Source organism: Hypanus sabinus, chromosome 2 (genome assembly GCF_030144855.1).
Source record: "Hypanus sabinus isolate sHypSab1 chromosome 2, sHypSab1.hap1, whole genome shotgun sequence".
Taxonomy (NCBI): domain Eukaryota; kingdom Metazoa; phylum Chordata; class Chondrichthyes; order Myliobatiformes; family Dasyatidae; genus Hypanus; species Hypanus sabinus.
Window position 1 is genome coordinate 126,526,117 of NC_082707.1, and position 20,842 is coordinate 126,546,958.

Consider the following 20,842-nt stretch of genomic DNA (forward strand, 5'->3'; position numbering starts at 1 on the left):
TGTAATAATATTGGATCATTTTTCTCAATAAATAAATGAACAAGTATAATGTTTTTTGTGTTATTTATTTAATTGGGTTCTCTTTATTTAGCTTTAGGACTTGTGTGAAGATCTGATCACATTTTAGGTCATACTTATGCAGAAATAGAGAAAATTCTACAGGGTTCGCAAACCTTCTATCACCACTGCAGCACTTCCTACTTATATATGTAGTGAGCTTGCTTTATTCAATTTCCAAACCCCTTGTTTTTAATACCGTTTACTAAACAAACCTCAAGTGACTCTTTTATGTTTTGTACTGCATTGTTCCCAGTCATAGTAGAGTGTTTCCTGCAATTTTATTTATTCTTGCACCTAGATTGATCAAGAATCACAATCTTAGGCCCTTCTCATGGATATGATGTTCCTCAGCAACCCTGACCAAGGAACTGTTATCGTGATCCACATGGAAATTACAATCCCCAACACTAATCCATCGCGTCTCAATCCCTGAAATGCTGAATATTTGGAAGTTCTTCTGACCTTATCCCCAACTTTCATCAATTTTGGTTTTATCTAAATTCTGTTATGTGGAATTTTACACTCATCCATCATTGTGTTTATTAATGTCCTGATACAGCATGACTCAATACTGTAATTCTTATACGTGTTTATATACTTTATGGATTTCTTGTTCCTGATTTTTAATACAAAGCTTTGCTTGAGAATCTCTTCCTTCAACCAATTGGACAATTCCTCCCTCTGTCCATGTACCTGTCCAGGGGTCTATTAAAAGACCCTATCATATACGCCTCCACCACCATTGTCGGCAGCCCATTTCATGCACTCACCACTCTGCGGTAAAAACTTACCTGATATCTCCTCCGTACCTACTCCCAAGCACCATAAAACTGTGCCTCCACCCCCCCTGTGCTATCCATTTCAGCCCTGGGAAAAGCCTCTGACTATCCACATGATAAATGCCTCTCATCATCTTGTACACCTCTATAAGTCACCTCTCATCCTCCGTTACTCCAAGGCAAAAAGGCCGAGTTCACTCTACGTGTTCTCATAAGACATGCCCCCCAATCCAGGCAACATCCTTGTAAATCTCCTCTGCACCCTTTCTATGGTTTCCACATCATTCCTGCAGTGAGGCAACCAGAACTGAGCACAGTAGTCCAAGTGGGGTCTGATCAGGTTCCTACACAGACACAACACCACTTCTCGGCTCCCAAACTCAATCCCACGATTGATGAAGGCCAATGCATGGTATGCTTTCTTAACCACAGAGTCAAACTGCACAGCAGCTTTGAGTGTCCTATGGACTCAGACCCCAAGATCCCTCTGATCCTCCACACTGCCAAGAGTCTTACCATTAATACTATATTCTGCCATCATATTTGACCTACCAAAATGAACCACCTCACACCTATCTGGCTTGAACTCGATCTGCCACTTCTCAGCCCAATTTTGCATCCTATTAATGTCTACACTAACACACTTAGCAATTATCTTTATCCAGTATTGCTGAGTGGACAGTTCTTAGATTCGTCTAGTCCATAAAAATGGGACATATCTGATCTAGACAGTCACTGCTCCATCAGTTTATTCTTCCTCATCACAATCACACAGAAGGTATTACTGCCAGTGCTATCATATGTGTTCTTCACGGATGGTGGATTCTAGCTGTTTGGTATCCGCTGAGCAACTTGTGTTTTGGGATCTCCAGGAGCAGCTTGGAAGATGTGATATTGCCAATAAGTATTCGTTAAAGATATGATTGGCTGAGAATGACTCAAAGTTAGGATTGGAGGAAAAGAAACAACTGCAGTTTAAATAGGAGGCAAAATTCTTGCATCAAGAAGGAATTGCTTTATTATAAAATTGCGTTCATTGACCATAATTTCAATACTGTATTTAGTTTCAGATGCAGTACACTTCAAAAAAATCACTTATTTTTCTGTCCTCTTTATTTAAACATCAACTACATTATTTACAAGTTTTGTGTATACATACAGGTAAGCACCCAACCCCTTTCATATATGTTTTGTTGTGGTTGTTGCTTTGATACAGAGGGGAGGGGTTTAAATTGCACGGCCTGCGAGGAAACAGTTAACTGTATCCAGTCATTTTGCAAATCAGTCCAGCAAAACTACTGCTGAACCCACTTAACTTTATCTTAAAATTTCTTTCCCTGAATACACAGAAACGAAAGATTATATAACGCAAAAAGTTCACAGTAATAAATATCAAAAAATTATACAACTGTTTACAGGTTCTATTGAAAACAAATAAAAATTTCAAGTCAAAAGAAAAAAAAGAGGTGAGATTGTAGCATGACATGAGTCGATGATTAACGTTCTCATCCTGAAAGGCATTTTAAAATATAATGGCATTTATATAAATAAAAAGCTCTGAGTAACCTCAGAATATTTAGTGCATTTGTTGTTAATTAGTGCAGTTGTCTTTAACACAGTCATGACTCAGAAGGAATGAGATAGTAGTGAAATGATAGTTCTTTTGTATGGTCAACAGAAGTATAACCCATCAATAACCTCAAAAAACTTCTTTAAAGAGTTTAAACGTGCACTGTATGAAACTATGGCATTCTCAGTATTGGCAAATAAATAAATACAAACAAAATATTCAATAAAAATCTACTTACAACTTATAATGTTTTTTAAAGCATATGAGATGCATAGAATTTTTAAAATGTTTAATTTAAAAAAGACAAATTATAATTTTGAATCAAGAGTTCTGCAGTTTTCCTTTCACTTCATTTGAGATGTGACAAAGCAACATCCTTCAAAGCTTTTAACTGCAAGGAATTAGGTTATGAATCATCTTTCCCACCTCCAGCTGTTGCAGTAATGCATTTGGAACACAGGTCAGCACGGTGAAATTTACTCTGGTCTCCATCACGTGCAAGTATTTCAAACTTCAGCTCCCAGTTCTAGGACCCCAGTCTCAATGATAGGAACATATTTGTCTTCAATCTGGACGAGCAGGATAGTCTTGTCTATATGGGACCTGCTACTAGGCTCTCTGCTGCAAGGCACCCAACGGTGAATCACCTAATCATGGAGAAAGTAAGTCTTTGATTAAGAAAATATGAAATAGTAAACAACATTTCATAGAGATCCATACAGTGAAATGTTTTTATTTCTATAATATATTTTATTAATTCAGTATACAATTGAAACCATGTTTAGATTTTTTTCTACTTCTCCATGTTGTGCTTTTTCAAAATTCTGTGAACAACTATCCGGGTGGCAGGGTAGAAATAAAGTCTCTACAAAAGGACATGTAAGGCGCTCCTACTCTCTGCAAGCCTGCTGGTCACCCTTGGGTAAGGTCTCCCCCCCCCCCCCCACCCGGTTTTGGGTCATGTGAAGCCAAGGGAGCAGATGGTAGATGGTCATATCACAAGTCCTGGTTATCACTGATGTCAAGCAGACAATAAGAGTATTGATAATGGCTGGGGTCATCTGTCTTGTCAAAAACAGTTATGGTCATAGGCCATGAACGCGCACATAATATAATGATGATGATGGACAACTATCCTATTGCGCCCACTTTGAAATTAGTCATAAACTTTACAGAAAACTAAATCACTTGTTTTCTTTCTCATCATGGTAACGTTACTAGATGTTTAATGCTCAATAGTTTTACTTACAGAAGCATTAACATTCAGACCTAGATCAAGGCAAGGCTTCAGAATTAATCTGACCAATATTGTGCAACAAAACAACATCCCAGGGAACCTTTGTAATCCTGACCTACCATCTCCTTCTACAGCAGCTCAGTTATTGTATACTCTCTAGTAAGTACTTGCAGTATGATTGAAGAAATGAGGAGATGTAAATAATAGTGACACAAATTGAAACTCAGTGGAAAAACCTGCACATGCTAGAGCAGCCAATTTTCACCATATCCTCTGTGTTCTTAAGTTATCAAAGTTGGCAGGTATCTACCAAACAACACACAAAATGCTGGTGGAACACAGCAGGCCAGGTATCTACCAAGTTATCTTGAATTAATGGAAAGAGGGACAAATCATAAGAAACTACAGTGTGTTTTTAAAATAATCAGGTCTCAGTGCTGGTAGTATTGATAAGACAGTTCAGGGAGATTTGCTCTCATTTATCTACCACCGAAGGTTAGAAACCCACAACTCAACAGGTCAACAGAAATATTTATTTTGGAATCACAAGATTGATTTCTAATCCTGTTCTGGAAAAGTTTCAATGCTGGTACATCAGTGTAATATTGAGGGAGTGGGGAGGTTATTCTAAACCATGGGTTCCCAATTTTTTTATGTCATGGACCCCTACCATTAAATGAGAGATCAATTGACCCCATGGATACCTCATTTAATGGTAGGGGCCCATGGCAAAAAATGGTTTGGGAACCCCTGTTCTAGGAGGAGAAATAGAATATAGTTGGCTTATTCATATTGTAGAACACGGGCTCCCAATCTTTTTTTTTTGACATGGACCAACATCATTAAGAGCAAGGGGTCAGTAGACCCCAGGTTGAGAACCCCTGCTGTAAAAGAATAAACAATTATTATTTGAGAGGGCCTGATAGGATAGGTTCCAGGTTGTTGTCTCTTCTTACTGGAGAGTCTTGAATGGGCCTAGCTTAATTCAGAATAATGAGTGATCCAATTAACGCTGAGACAAAGAAAAATTTCTTCTCTGTAAGGATTGTAAACCTTTGGAATATGCTACCTTAGCAGGTTGCAGTTATTCAGTATTTTAATCGATTTCAAGACTGAAGTTGCAAGATTTTTGTAAATTGAGGGCATTGGCTTGGAAAGTGGACTTGAGGCAGAGGTTCAGCAGGCTGTACGGCTAGGAAGCCTACACCTGCTTCTATTTGTGCTTTATATAAACAAAAATTTACTAAATACTTGCAGTTTCTACAAATTTTCTTTCAGCAATTTAAATGCCCTGCATTTTGGTACTTCAGTTAGCATGCAGAATACATTTGTGGGATGATGGTACTAATGGAATCAGTGCAAAGGGGCTATTGCAGCAGTTTTTTAAATACAGTGTGAACCATTGCCTTCAATTGGTGCTCCTACAATAACAAATCAGCCAGGGTTTAATGTGAAGAGGCTGACTTTCTTGCTACCTACCAGAAACATGATGCGACTGTCTGCATGTGCTTGTGTTCTCCCAACCGTGAGTGCATGGCTGTGTGTGAAATGGCTGTCAGTGAAGACTTGTGACTGTGTGCCCAGACCACTTTATTGGATGTGATGGAAGCTGCTATCTCTTCCTCTCCATTGAACTAGTTACCAAAGAGACATCGCCAGCCATAGAAAATGAAACAAAACAGTTGGACTATAGGATCGTGGTGGTCTGCGTTCACCATGCATCTATACGGCCACTCGCACCAGCCGACTCAGCATTACTCCACACAGGCATTTTCTCCACACTAAGTGTGGGTAATACTTGGCAGGAGTGTAGTAGCAGAAGGCAGCCATTATGACAGATTAAGCTATAGCATGCAAATCCAGTGGATGCCCTTTGTTAAAGTGAATGGGGACATGTATCTGTGACTGTTCAGATGAGAGGATGAAGAGCACTGTAATTAACCATTGCTTAATGGTAGCACTAAGTGGGACCCTATGTACAATTACATTTGCAAATTTCTCATCACAGAAAAATAGCTTTTTCTCCCTGCAAAGTTAGTATCCTCATATTAGATACCATATGGTAGCTTCCTGGCTGCTTTCTTAATCTTTGTAGATATTGTATCTTCTTTACACTTCATTTTTTTCCCCATTTATTTATTATCAGAAAGTCTATAAATTATCCCAACCATTTTTGAAAACCTCTATCAAATGCCTTTCAAAATCCAATTGCACTACATCTGATGATAATCTCCTCAAAAATGATTTAGAACATAGAACATAGCACATTACAGGCCTTTTGGCCCACAATGTTGTGCCGACCCTCAAACCCTGCCTCCCATATAACCTCCCACCTTAAATTCCTCCATATACCTGTTTAGTAGTCTCTTAAACTTCAAAATTTACTTAAAATTTAAGTAAATTTAAACTTTACTCTTGTTAATCTCAATATTCTTTCTACAGACACTAAGAATAATTTCTAGATGACACTGGTGGATGCTGAAGACAATTCAGAAAACTACTTCTTTTACTTCTTTCAAATATGATTCTGTTACTATTGGAACCTGTGATTTACATTTTGATGGTGTGTTTTTGGGCCAACTGAGCAATCAGGTACTTTGCTGTCTCCGAGGGAGTTCAGTGAGGTTTCAAGTGGAGTGTGCGGCTTGGAGGCCAAGAAGCCTAGAGATGGGGTGTGGGCCCATGATCAACTCCATTTTTCGCCAATCTCACCGTTTAAAGCGTTGAGCAAGAATGAAGTCTATATGGACGAGTGTGGAAGGTGAGCAGGTGTAGAGTGCCATATGTCTGCATTTGATTGGTCTTCTCTGTCACTCTGGCTCACTGCTCCTGGAGGAAGATACTTGTGTTTGACTGGTCTCACTCTGCCTCTCGCTTGATGGTTTAATCTAGTGGTCACCAAACTTTTTAAGCCCAAGATTCCCTACCTCGGCCTTAGTGCAAGGCGAGATCAACTCCAGATTGATTAGTTACACGCATGCGCACTGGGGAGGAAAGGCCGGAAGTAAAACCCCGCAACCTGGAAGTAGAAATAATGTATAAACACCAGGGGTACCCGCCCTTTTTTGCACCAAGGACCTGTTTAATAGTTTTGCGGACCATCCGATGGGGGGGGGGGGGGGGGGGGGTGGTGGTGGTGGTGTTAAACACGATGGGAATACAGCAATACTGTAAGCAATTTAGTTTTCACGGCTCTCGGCACTTAGCTGTTGTCTCGCGCTGCTCACGTCTTTTCCGCTGAAAAAACTCAGTAGATTTGTCATTAAGTGCGGGGTGCTTGGACTCAGGGTACCGAAGCAGTTTGGAGGGCTTCATTGCCTCATTAGACAGCCTCCTGGCCTGAACTCCAGCCTCTGGCCGCCCACCGCCAGACGCCTTGGCCAGGTGCGGCTGGTCATGGGTGGGGTGAGAGACAAGGTCAGGGCCGGAGGTCCCTGTACTGGGGCCGCGGCGGTCACAGTCCGGAGGGTGAGCGAGGAGAGTGACAGGCTCACGCCCGCCCCCTTTGTAGGATCTATCAGCCGAGAAAAGTTTGTTTCATTAGATCGCAGCGAGGCAGCTGCTCTGATACTTACGAAACCTTGAGCCCGAATTAGGTCGTCTGTGAATATTTTAGCACCGGGTTCCCCACGAACATTCGGTGTGCTAAACGGGTTCAGAGGCAGCGCCCATCTGTCCGTGCTCCGGGCTAGTAGCATCGGCACTTCCTGCTGACCGCGCTCCAGGACAGTAGCATTGGCCCTTCCCGCTGGCTCAAGTTCAACAGTGGGCATGACAGGGAATGAGGAAATGTGCAGCTGACTCATATTGTTTCCTCGCGGCTCGGTGGTTGGGGACCACTGAAGTACACAGTGTAGTACGGGGGATCTATGCACATGCGCACCAGGCAGAAAGAATGGAACGAAAACCCCGCAACCTGGAAACAATCTCTTAACAGCATTTGTGTATTTATTTTTCTTTTTTTTCGGGATCTACTGGGAAAGTCTCAAAGATCGACCAGTCGATCGCAATTGACAGGTTGGCGACCACTAGTTTAATCGATGCAGTTTGTTGATTGGTCTCTGTAGTTCATGTTATGATGTGATCATGTAGTTCATGCAGTTCATGTTAAATTGCTATTTTGTGGGATTTTAATCGTGGCAGCCTGGCTCTGCAGCCTGCTGTCAATGAATGACACGGCACTAAACTGAACTAAATTGTTTCAAAGACTTTGAGGTTTGATGTTTTATATTGCATTTTTTTTGGCTCATTTTTTGCTGTTTGCATGATTTGTTGCTTTTCTCTGCACATTGGGTGCTTGTTGTTTTCTTTGAATGGATTCCATGGTCTTTCTTTGTTTCATGGCCATCTGTGGGAAGTCGAATCCCAGGAATGTTATCTGCATATGTACTGTGATAATAAATGTACTCTGTACTTGTACTTATAGATTCCAACATCATCGTTACAACTTCTTTGAATGTAACATTTATCATTTCCAGTTTTCTATCATCCTCTGTTTTAAAATAGTAATCTTAAATTTATTGTCTTTTAGTCATCTAACAATGTTCCAGAATCAGAATCAGATTTAATATCACTAACATATGTCATGAATTTTTTTCTTTGTGTAAAAAAAATATTATATATATAATAGTTAAATTAAGTAAGTGCAAAACTAAAAATAAAGAAAAAATAGTGAGGTAGTGTTCATGGGTTCAGTGTCTATTCAGAAATCAGATCTCAGAGGGGAAGAAGCTGTTCCTGAATTGTTGTGTGTGTGCGCGTGCCTTCAGGCTCCTGTGCCTCCTCCCTGATGGTGGCAATGAGAACAGGGCATGTCCTGGATGATGATGGTCCTTAATGATGGATACAGCAAATTCCAGAAAGTCACAGCTTATGTGTCTGTAAACACCTCTTCTAAAACCCGGGCTATCAAATCCAAGGAGCTTCTCAACCAGTAGTTTTATCAATTTCTCTTGTGCATTCTTTTTACTAACATTAAAACTTCAAGTTTCATACTCTTATTCTCTCAGTACTGAGACTTACTCTTAAATAATGATATCCTTAACCACTTCAGCCATCTTTAGATATACCATTTTCCCAGTGCAATTTAAATTTTTTGTGTAATTACAAATTTATTTACAGTTGCAGCTGGGTAACAGGCCTTTCCAGTCAAATGAGCCCATGCCACCCAATTATACCAGTTTCAAATTAACCTACTAACTTGTATGTCTTTGGGACATGGGAGGAAACTGGAGCATCCAGAAGAAGTCCATACGGTCATGGGGAGAACATATGAACTCCCTACAGACAATAGCTGGAATTGAACCCAGGACACTGGCACTGTAAAGTGCTATGCTATTGTGCTGCTCCTTAACACCATGGAAAAGAACATATTTCTTAAAACATCCCAATTCAGCATTCCAGGTTTGGTATAGGAAGGGCAAATGACGTTTTGAAGATCTCTTCATTGATAATCGCTTCGCTTCCTTTCAGCAGCTCTCTGTTAAGTTCAATCTGCCCAATGCTCATTTTTTTAGATATCTCCAAATTAGACACTTTATTGCTCCTTTAATTCCTAACTTTCCTGAAATGCCTGCGAAAAATGCTATGGACTTATTTCTTTCCATTAATCCACTAGGTAAAGGTTTAATATCAATTATCCAAGATAAATTAGCAGCCTTACGACAGGCCCCTGTGGATAAAATTAAAATGGCATGGGAACATGATTTAAATACCTCCTTATCTGATGAGAGCTGGGACTCGATTCTCAAATCGGTTAACTCAACCTCTCTTTGTGCTCACCATTGCCTTTTACAGTTTAAGATTGTTCATAGAGCCCATATGTCTAAATCTAAACTATCTCGATTCTACCCTGACATTAGTCCGCTCTGTAATAAATGCAAGAGGGGTGAGGCCTCTCTCATTCATATGTACTGGTTCTGTCCTAGCTTGGAGAAATTTTGGAAAGATGTCTTCACTACGTTATCGTATATTCTGAATCAGCACCTAGAACCAAACCCCTTAATTGCTTTGTTCGGTTTCTGGGGCGAGACAGATTTACGTCTGAGTCCGACCAAATGCCGAATATTATCTTTTGCCTCTCTCCTGGCTAGACGCTTGATCCTCATTAGATGGAGAGATGTTGCCCCGCCCACTCATGCTCAATGGCTTAACGACATTATGGCCTGCTTGGACCTCGAAAAAATTCATTATTCAGCTCTTAATTCGGACTTAAAGTTCCATAAGGTCTGGGGACCTTTTATCGAGTACTTTCATAACCTTCCTCTTGACTAGGGCTTTTTTTTCTTTTCGGTCCCTTGCTTTCAGCTCCTTTTTTTTCTGGTAGTAGGCATTACTATCCTCTGTTGCTAAGTGTATTCACAGTCTGGGAGTTTGATTGTCCTGATTTATATTCTCTATATTGTGTTGTGGTTGGTCTGGAGTTTTTTTTTGTGTTGTGGGGCTTGGGGAGGACACTAATTTTACTTGTCTTCAATTTAGGTGCTTTTTTTAAAATTCTCTTTCTCTGTATCATATTGTCATTGTATGCTTAATTTTGCACTGTATTAATGTTCCTCATTGTGATTTGGGGTTTTTTAATCTGTAAAATGTATTAAAAAAACTAATAAAAAAAACATCTGTCATTATTTACTTAAACCGACTCATTTAAATTCCAGATCAATGTCAATAATCTAGATATTAAAGTTATTAACTTTAAAGTTTACAACTTAACACATGTTCACAGTAAAATTCTGTCATTATATTTTCCTAGGGAATCCCTTAATGGGCTAGTATTCAGTACAAAATATGTTCTTCAGTTGGTTCCATGATGCATTGTTCCAATAAAATCCCAAATCTTTTTATTAGTAATTGCCCATTCTTACTTAGATATAGTAGACTGCTGCCTTAGCCTTTCTACAAATGTCAGTGCATTATATCTCAACCTCACTGTCCTGCTCTTTAATAAATCTTTCAAAAAATATTAATTCTGGCCTCTGGCTGTCACTACAATTTTGGTGTTTCAATAGAGAAAATACTGATAGACAATGCAACTTACATAGCCTTCCATGCCCTCCCGAGGATTCCAGTCTTTCCAGCTGATTCGACCAGCTCGCATTCTGATTCCTTCATCCGGCCAGTGCAGTTCTCTCCTCTTGGATATATTGATGGCTTCCATGATTTGACCAGTATCGATTATCTGCAAGTATCCAGGGAAGGCGGGGAGGACACAGATATCACCAACCAGCAAATTATTTTGATCAGAAAATCGATGTGCAGTGCATTTCTAAATGTCAGTGCTACAATTAACATTTCCAATTTCCAAACTTATACGGTTCTTCCATTGCAAGTGGCTACATAATATATCATTTAGGATTTACTGAGTATGCATTCATGAGGATATTTGATTCTAAGTTTTATGCTGATTTTGAACAGGCTGAATTTTAATTTTTGCTTTGGTTTCCAGCCATCAGCACAGATATGCTGAATGAAGCACTGCTTAAGCTCTTTGTTGGTATTTACTTTGATCATTACAATTCCAAAGCATACTGTGTTTTAAATCACTAAAACAAACTTCCCAATGACAACAGTACAGAATGCAGCTCAGCATCCTTCTGTGCTAAGCAATTATGACTTGTGATGTGTGAAATATAAAACTATTTTCCTGAAAGTAAAACAAATCAGTGTCAACAAAATTAAACTTCACAAAATCTACAATTCATAGGATTTAATTTAATGACTATTAACAATTCATCAGAATGTAATATTTTCCTGGATGCAGTGGACAAAATACTGCTTGTTTTTATGTATTTAATATATCAGTAATATTTGAGTAAAACTATAAATATATTGTTTGATTAAGCATTCTATGTTGTTTACATAGTTCATTATGGGGTTGTAATTATATTTATAAATAGTTCATTATGGGGTATGTGATTGGCATATGTCATTACATCACCATGTCATAAGTGCAGGCCTTGCTAAAAAGTAAAAACAAAGTAGGCTCATTTTACCTGATTCATTTTACCCTTTGGAGTTACAAAACATAACACTTGTGTGTGATAAACTTTATCTCATGACAAATCAACTCACTTAAAGGCATTCTGCTGTTCATGGGACATAAGAAAAGGTCATAGTTATGCTGTTTTTGGACCTTAGTATGGCTAGCTTGAAATGATCTGAAGGATAGATCTGCTTGCAATTAGAAAATGTAGGAAGATAGCACACAAGGTCCGACCACTCTGGAACACTCATCCAGGAAATCACAAGTCCATCTATTTTATTGATCCTTGAGAGTTGCAGAGGTCACCAGCTGAGAACTAAAAGGGTGGGCTGCAGGTGGAAAGTCACAAAGTCACATACTCATGCAGCACAGAAATGCTACCTTCAGTTCACCAAGTTTGTGCCAACTATCAACCAACCAAATACACTTATTCTATATTAATTATTTTTATTCTCCATTGAACCCTTGGACACTATCTCACTTTTTAAAAAATATACAGTATTTCTGCTTTTGTACTTTTTAAATCTATTCAATATATGTATACCATAATTAACTTACTTATTATTATTTCAATTTTATTATTTTTTTTCTTCTATACTGCATTGAACTGCAGCTGCTAAGTTAACAAATTTCACGTCACATGCCAGTGATAATAAACCTGATTCTGATTCAGTCATAAGGAGCAATTAAAAGTGGCTAATTAACCTACCAACTTGCACATTTTTGGGATATGGGAAGAACACAGTGGTCTAACAACAAGGTGTAAGGATGAATGTACAAACCCCACCTTCAGCACCCAGGATAGTACTTGTGCTGTGAGACAGCTGCTTAACTAGCTGCACCACTTTGCCACCTTCACATTAACTGGGTTGCACTTAAGAATCAATGTACAGATGCAGCACTGGACATGACCTTGCAGGACAGTGGCTGTCAGATTCCACTTTTAGTACAATGTTCAGATGGCAAAAAAGAAAAGGGAGAAGTGACCCTGCTGCTGGCAGGGATTCTTGGACTTGATTAAAATAAAAGTAGCTTTTTAATTTTGTCCCCCTGTTGAATCCAGTTGCAGCAGCTCTCAGTAGAAAGACTTCTATGGTCCACCATCAAACAATAGTTCCTGTCCAAGGAAATGGCTGAAAGGGGTACCAGACAGAACACAGACTTATATCTGCACAGACAACTATTACTTTGAGAGGCTAAATTCTGCTTCTTTTAGTAATTATTTGATACAAGTTCAACAAAATAATGAATGAAGCCTTGGGAATTTAAACTTTGGTAAAGATTCACAAGAGCTCTACAGGAGCTGATAAAATAAGAATAGTTCAGAGTCTAGTCACAAGTAATGCACTCCATTTATGAATTTAATTCTGACTGTTTCACAAACAGTTAAGGTTTGTTTCCCTGATATTTTACAAAGTTAACATACAAATTAATAAACCATTATACCATCCAAATTGTGTCTACTTTAAGACATGATTCAGTTTCAAGTGTTTGTCTACATTGTAAAATTTAGCATAATCTCAATTACAGAACATTTCAAGGAATTGAAATATCAGCTGTAGGAAAGGGTCTCAGGCCGAAATGTTGAGGGTGTTCTTTCCCAGAGTTGCTGCCTGGCCTGCTGAGTTCCTCCAGCATTTTGTGTGTGTTGCTTGGATTTCCAGTATCTGCAGATTTTCTCTTGTTTGCTGTTGTTTTATTTTGTTTTGTTGTGGTAGTTGTTGTTTGTGGCCATGCTGTGTTGGCCCCTGGCACATCCTTTTAGGCTGTGTTGGTAGTTAATGCAAACCATACATTTTACTGTACTTTATGTACTTGTGATAATCTGAAATAAAATCAGCTCTTTCAGATACAATTTTTAAGAAGTCCAAGATACATATACAACTCAAGTCATGGAAGTGAAAGAATAACAAGTGTTTTAGTTGAATAGGTAAACAAATTGTACGCCTATACTCTAAATATTCACCAGGAAACCAACTGTATAGCTTTGACAAATCTTTTCAGTATACTGCTATGGTCCTTCTTGCTCTCTCTCTCTCCCTCTCTCTCTCCTCCCTAACATATAATTTACTACCAACTAATCAGATAGAAACTCCAGCATAAATAAACAGTTATACTAAAGCAAAACAGAGGAAGAGACACTAATTCAGTCACAGAAGGCCCAGTGATAAGTTGCAAATTTACCCAAATTAGAAGAGAGAGAAAGAGAGTATAATATTGAGGTAGACCTTGATGTACCCTACACAATGTAGAGCTTAGATCTTTACTCTGAGATTTTTAAAGGATATTTTATGGAGCTTTATAGACACACTGAATATATGTTCTCATTAATATCAAGTTGCAGTTATAATAGGTGTACTAATTTGAAATTTGTTAAAGGGCCAAGAAAGCAAAAGACAGCCCTTTCCAGCCTTTGGACTCTCAACAAACAAGTATACACTCAAAACAACACAAAACTGTTTTAAGTCTTTTCAGCTGGATCCAAGCTCCTCAGCTCACACCGACTCAGTATTGTTTTATGGGCGACTCCAAGATTCAAACAGAAGAACAAAACAATAATTACAAGATCTTGTAGCAAGCTGTTTCCAAATTAAGGAGAAGACATACTATCTGTTCATGTATACACACCTGGACTTTGTAGTTAGGTCCATCTTTTTTGGCAGGTGTGTTGAACGTTGTGCTTGAGTTGCTGCCAGACTGAACGTCTACACTGGGGACACCTTCTGTTCCCAGAAGTCCTGCTAGTGTGTTGCGCTTGCAGATGGGAATACTCTGGCTGGAACTACTGGAAGAAGGCAGACCACACTGTATACTCAGAGCACCCATCTGACTTGATGGTTCTATCTGGTTCATCATGGACAGTCGAGACTGGATTGAGTTAGGCAGATTTCGCAATGATAACTGACTTGTGGATGAACGACGGCATGGTACCAGGCCAGTAGCAGATGTCCGTAAGGAAGAGTGGCGACTGTTGTAACGATATGAAGATTGGCTGGCAACTGAGGCACGTGCGGGGGAATGTCTGACAAGGCTGGATTGTACTGAGTGGCTGCTGTGGCTAGTCCCTGTAGTAACCAAGCATAAGTAGAATCTTCTAAAACACAGACCATCCTACATTACATTGAAAATTTGATAACACAAGAAATACATTTACTATCTTTCATAAATACTCTAGAAGTAAATAATTTCAAAGAATTCTCATACTGGAATTGTGTCTTAATTCACATTCCTGTATGTTTATGGATAAACTGAAATGTGATGATAATAATAAGGCTGCCAAATAGATGATCAGAAGATCACATTTACATCTTCCCTAGGTTATGAATGCCTACCTTATGGCCAATGGGTACAAACAAACATGCATTTGGTAGACCAGTGGGATGGATGGGAAAGGATTTGTCTGCTTCTATAGGGTTGCAGCGATTTACTGCCAGGAGAAACTGGACATTTCTGTGTCATTCTATCCACTTGCTGCAACTTTGGGGGTTGAGCTGAAACTAAGCAAAGATGGGAGCACTGAACACACTCATCGATGTGGGTTGGCTGGCAGCCATTCTTCCCATGACAGCTCATTCTGTTGTCACACTGTTTCCATTCATTAAAACAAAATTATGAATAGTTCTCAGGAACAGAATCTTCTTGTAATCACAGGACTGCCTTTAATGGCTTTATTTGCTTTCAAAATGAAACAAATATCCTGCTTGCCCTAAAGAAAACAATTTAAATTAAGATAAGGAGAGACACTGTCAAGGTTTTTTTTCCTTACCCAAACTTATTGAAGATCTTTGATGGAACGACAGTATAAAATGTTAGGCTAATCCCAGGTTTTGACAGAACTACAAAGAGGTTGTCTCAGTAGAGACTGTTGTCAAAGAGTTAAAACCCAAGTTGAAAAGTTATATTTGAAACATGCAAAGCATCTTAGCTCAGTAAAAGCAGTCTCCATTGAAAACATTATGCCTTATTTAAGGTCTCACAATTGCTGGGACTCAGGTTCAATCTTGACCTTAGATGCTATGCAGAGCTTGCATATCCCCACATCTCAAAGACATGCCAGTGGGTATATTTAAATTCCCCCCAGTGTAATTAATAGAGAAAAGTATAAATGGAAAATTGATAAGTATGTTTGAGAGAATAATTTTCAGGGATACAAGGGCAAAAAAAGGAGGGGGGGAACAGAACTAACGAGATTGCTCCCCTGAGAGCTGCATGGATTTGATGGGCTGAATGGTCCCATGTTGTTATAAGTTAAAGGGTCAGCTAGTAGAGCAACAAGGCAGAACTGTTTCATTTCTGCCACAGATATTCTCTACTATGTCAAGTAACATCGGCCTCTGACATTCCACTGTAGTGTAACAATACTTAGAAACATCCAGAATGTTTGGTTTCCTCTGATAGATCCCTGCTTAAACCATCTACGATTGGATATAAGGAAACTGAATTCCAGATCACTGTCAATAATGCTAATATTGGACTCACTGAACATATGCTTTTACTGATGGGACTTTGATTACAATTATGAAGTTGACTTTAAAAGAAGTGCAACATATTACAGACTACCGCATCCTTACCCAGTATGGGAGGGTTAGATGAAACTGGCGGCTGGAGACCTGCTCCAGATCCATATCCAACTGGTCCAGAGCCTCCATGGGAAGTACTACTTTGGGACTCATTTGCAGTCACATTATTACTGGCAGTGGAGACTCCTCCCACATCAGAATCCTCAATATTTCCACCACTGTTACAACCAGCTCCACATCCTTTCCATAACCTGAAAAGAACAGTTAAAAACTTGTTAGTATTTATGGTTACTTGTAATTTTTATTAAAGGAGATCATGACACCCATTTGCAAGAAGCACCATACTGCTAAGTCCAGACAGGAGCAACATAATTAGTCCCAATCAGTGGATAACCCAATGCAGGCCATTTCTTGGTTAAGATAACCCAACTTTTGGGCATCTGTGCATACAAACAAGCTCCCATAATAATATTAAGTTTAAAAGTCAAACATACATATGTTCATCATCTGAACAGCAGAACTAGTTTCCTCTTTCTCCATGTTTAGTAATTACTTTTTCTTATCCGTACTACATATTTTTTAATGCCATGTATTAAGGTTCCTAAGGTTGTCATAGCCAGGGGTGGTAATGAGGATAAGCTCCCACCAGCTATAAAGTGCTCCAAATGGCATGCGACTAACAGCCTCTGACAACCAAGTCCAATTCTTGGCCTTCACGCGCGGCTTAACTACTAGGCCTGGCGGAACTGTTTCTACTGACAAGAGAAGGGGCAAATCTGGACCACTGGTGCCTCAAAACCATTTGCTTTGGGCAGGTGGGGCTCGTCTTTGCTTGGATGGCAGCCTGCCTAGGAGAAGGAAAACTTGATTTTAAACCTCCACTGCCTTGTAGCCATACCCACCCATGAAAAAGGCTTCATGAGTAAATCCAGAGCCGGGGTCCCTAAAGCAGTTTGATGCTGTTTACAACTTCACTCTGGCAACTTCTGTGACAACACTGGTGCCAAGCTGTATTGGCGCTTGCCCTTCCCTTGGACAACATCAGTGACGTGGAGAGGGGGAACTCGCTGCATGGGCTAAAGCTGGTTCTTGAAATCTTCCCGCCCAGGTACAGTCCACCAGAGGTACAAACCCATGATCCCTGGGATCGACGGCTGCATACTACTACTATACGTGGGTTTCCTCCGTGTGCTCCCATAGCCCAAAGACGTACCAGTTGGCAGGTTAATTGATCATCGTAAATTATCCCGTGATTAGGCTTGGATTTAATCGGGGATTGCTGAGCAGTGTGATTCAAAGGGCTGGAAAGGACTATTCCGCACTGTATCTCAATAAATACACAGTCAGCACAAATGGAATACCTTTTCTGTTTTCTAATTCCTGTATTCATTAATAAAAACTTTCCAAGTTAGGCCACATGCATTCAGTGAGTTTCTATTTCTTGAATAAAAGTATTTTAACAAGTTAAAAATTTACCTATGCCAGGTAGACACAATGAAATTCTTTATGTTTGTGATACTTATGGGCCCCCCCAGGATAGTTTTCAGCTGTTCATGTGTGTCGATGTAGGAGGTGGTGAGTGGAGAAACATAAATTGGGTAACCAATTGGCTGATCACATGAAGAGTTTATCATGTTCCTTAAGGCTTGCTTTGCATTTTGGATGCTTCCTCGCTCTGGGTTGCGGTTTCGCAGGAATACCAGCTCCTGCTGCTGGCCAGCCCACAATCCCCGGACACATTCTTTATTCACCTGCACACAGACAAGGATAGAGTGTGAAACAATGGGGCACATATCATTCAATAGTTCCATAACATTGCTTTATTTCTTTAATTTTGTCACTTCATCTTTAGGGTCTGACATATGTACAACTTCTGTCTTTCTCTATTAAAAATCCAAGTTTACACCTTCCCCTCCGCCCCCACACATGAAGTTCTCAACAATTTAATTTCTAAAATAGAAGCCTTGACAGAATACCTGGAAGTAAAATGATACACAAAATAATATTCTATATGTCTGCATAAATATAATCTTTCTATTGTAAACCTATTTGGTCATACTATTTCTCTGAATATCCCTCTAGATTTGTCCAAATGCATCAAGGCATTATTGCAAATGAATCCATTCTCCCCCACGCCCCATCCTTGTACTCTGGCTTCTTCCTCCTTTCTTTCCAGTCTGATGAAGAATCTCGCCTTGAGACATCGATTGTTTATTCTTCTCCATAGATACTACCTGACCTCCTAAATTTCTTCAGCATACTGTATGTATTGCTCTGGATTGCCAGCATCTACAGTATTTCTTGTGATTAATATCAAGAAAAGATCCTGTTTCCATGTGTTTGCTTACAACCTTCACTTCATCAAAACTCGGATGTTCCCCTCCAAAGTCTTAATTGCCAAGCACCTGGTCTGATCGCTCAGACTAAGAGAAGAGAAATTTTCTTCAGTTAAATAATGAAACTATAAAAGATAATTATGTTTCATTCCCATCCATCTGTCTGGCTACTATAGGGGACCAAACTGCACTGCACAATTTCTGATGTTAAAATGGATCTTACATTGCATTTTGGATAAGAGGCAATCACAGTGATAAAATGCTTAATTCTACCTCTATTAAGTTGCCCAATTCAGCCCTACATTTCTTCATGCACTGCTTACCCCCATCTTTGTTGGTTCTGGACATAGCTATGTATTTCATTGCCCTGATGGCTCTAACTCCCTCATTCCATTCTCTATAAATTGTATGGAAAAAATCTTTTGCTAGATCTGAATTTCCATTGCTCTCCTATTGCCCTCTGCTCACCATCTCATATTCATTGCTGGATAAGTAAAGCCTTGATTTAAAAATTTTCAGCCATGTTTTAAAATTTCTTCATGCCCTCAATTCTGACAATTTCGTTCTCCTTCAGCCAGGCAAACCCCTTCAATTCAAACATTACCCATTTTAATTGCTCCACCACTGATAGCTATATATTCAGCTCTTGTTCTACCTCTGGTATGCCCTCTCTAAATTTTTCTCTAGCTCTTCATCTTCTTCCAACAAGTTCTTTAAAAAGGATTTTTAATAATTTTTTGTACACCCTCTGTAGTATACATGTTTTCCACAAAATAATCTCTTTTGTGGAAAATGCTCTTGTTATACATCTTGAAATGTTGAACAGCATTAGGTGAGCTAAAATGCTGCTATTCTGTACTACTATTTTAAATGGGCATTGGACTTGTTGTTTATACATATTTAGACTGTATAATTTGTCAGACAAAACACCATCATTTATTTCTACTCTGAAGGTATTCTCAACAGATAGACAGAAGAAGTGATGTGGACTAATTCCTTTGATCTTGTAAAGAGCAGGTCCCTCGATACTTTGACTGATAATATGAGAACAGACACTGTGGTTTGCAGATAAGCATGCACAAAAGCTGCTCTGATTGCATATTAAACTTCATTACCAGATTCCACAGCTGGCGATCACATCAAAATAAGTTCACATTCTGTTCAAAACTCTAAGGTAATAATACAACTAAGCATATCATTTATCAGAGAGCACTGAAACTGTAAGGGATATTGGCTTTTGTTTAAATATACATGTATATTGAAATTCTTGCATGAAATGATTGCCTAGAATTCCAAAATAGTCATTTACAGTGCTGGAAGTACAGCTGATGTTAAACAAGAAATCTGCTGTCAATAGCATTCTAATATATACCTGAGTAGTTTACATCACATGTTACATTCATTGAGGCCATCATGTGTAGCCCAGTTAACCTTGAATATACAATGCCTTTTTTTAAAATCAAGGGTAATCATTAAATTAATCTTGGGTAGTGAGTGCAAGAAGAATCAACAGAGGTAGCAAGAGGATAATTTTATATTCAGTTTAGAGACCTTCCTAGGATTCACTCTGGAAACATGATGATGCCAGGCCAATTATGAATGTCAAAGATGCAGTCACTGCATTTTCTTGTTATTCAAAAGATTTGTAAAAACTCTTAGCAAATTTCAGCAGACTGAGGGACAGCATAAAGACACTACCAAAGAGAATATGTGTTCTGAAATTGGTTACTCTTGCCATAAGATCAAATTTAAAATGTATTTCATGTCAGCTATACACTGTTTTCAAATACATGGGTTGCCAATAAGATCTTATAACTTACTTGTGCAATTGCTATGCATTGAAAATGAATCTGTTGCTACTGGGACTTCTGTGGATTGCTCAATATCCACATAACAATTCCAGTACTGTATCAATGCACTGTATAATGATCTGATCTGTATGAACAGTATGTAAGACAAGCTTTTCACTGTACATGTGACAATAATAAATCAATTCTAATTGATATAATAATGTAGTGCCAATGCAAAGCACCTTAATGACTCGAAAGCTGAGATATCGCTTGTTCAACATGATGATTTTATATTCATTGGTCCCATCATCCATAACATGTCGTAGTGCCAATAGCGAGGGAGAGTTCGAGAGCACTGCATTTCGCCAGGCTGGGTCTCCTTCATGAGCAATGACCAAGTTTTGCTCATGGGATGTAATGGCATCGAACAGTACTGCTGGATCATCATATTCATCAGGCGATGTGAAATGATCCTAAACAAACAAATAGGTTGAAATCAAAGCAAAATACTTGAGTAACAGAAGCACTGGTTAGCACTGAAGCCAGCACTTAAAGCAACAGCAAGGTCT

The 20,842-nt window shown here is 39.0% G+C and overlaps 1 protein-coding gene across 6 annotated transcripts in view; it reads right to left on the reverse strand.

Annotated features, from left to right (window-relative positions):
- Nucleotides 1-1,831: 1,831 nt before the first annotated feature.
- The window catches only part of pcnx1 (pecanex 1), a 244,729-nt gene continuing 225,718 nt past the window's right edge, over nucleotides 1,832-20,842 (reverse strand). For 5 of the 6 annotated variants that reach the window (XM_059954533.1, XM_059954503.1, XM_059954493.1 and 2 more), the window contains 6 exons: nucleotides 20,516-20,746; nucleotides 17,624-17,898; nucleotides 16,199-16,398; nucleotides 14,256-14,692; nucleotides 10,683-10,823; nucleotides 1,832-3,056 (listed from right to left, as the gene is read on the reverse strand). In XM_059954533.1, coding sequence (XP_059810516.1) covers nucleotides 2,916-3,056; nucleotides 10,683-10,823; nucleotides 14,256-14,692; nucleotides 16,199-16,398; nucleotides 17,624-17,898; nucleotides 20,516-20,746 — 1,425 coding nt within the window. In that variant the 3' untranslated portion in view covers nucleotides 1,832-2,915. Of the gene's footprint in view, nucleotides 3,057-10,682; nucleotides 13,453-14,255; nucleotides 14,693-16,198; nucleotides 16,399-17,623; nucleotides 17,899-20,515; nucleotides 20,747-20,842 lie in introns of those variants that run through there. The other variant, XM_059954523.1, reaches the window with a different exon arrangement.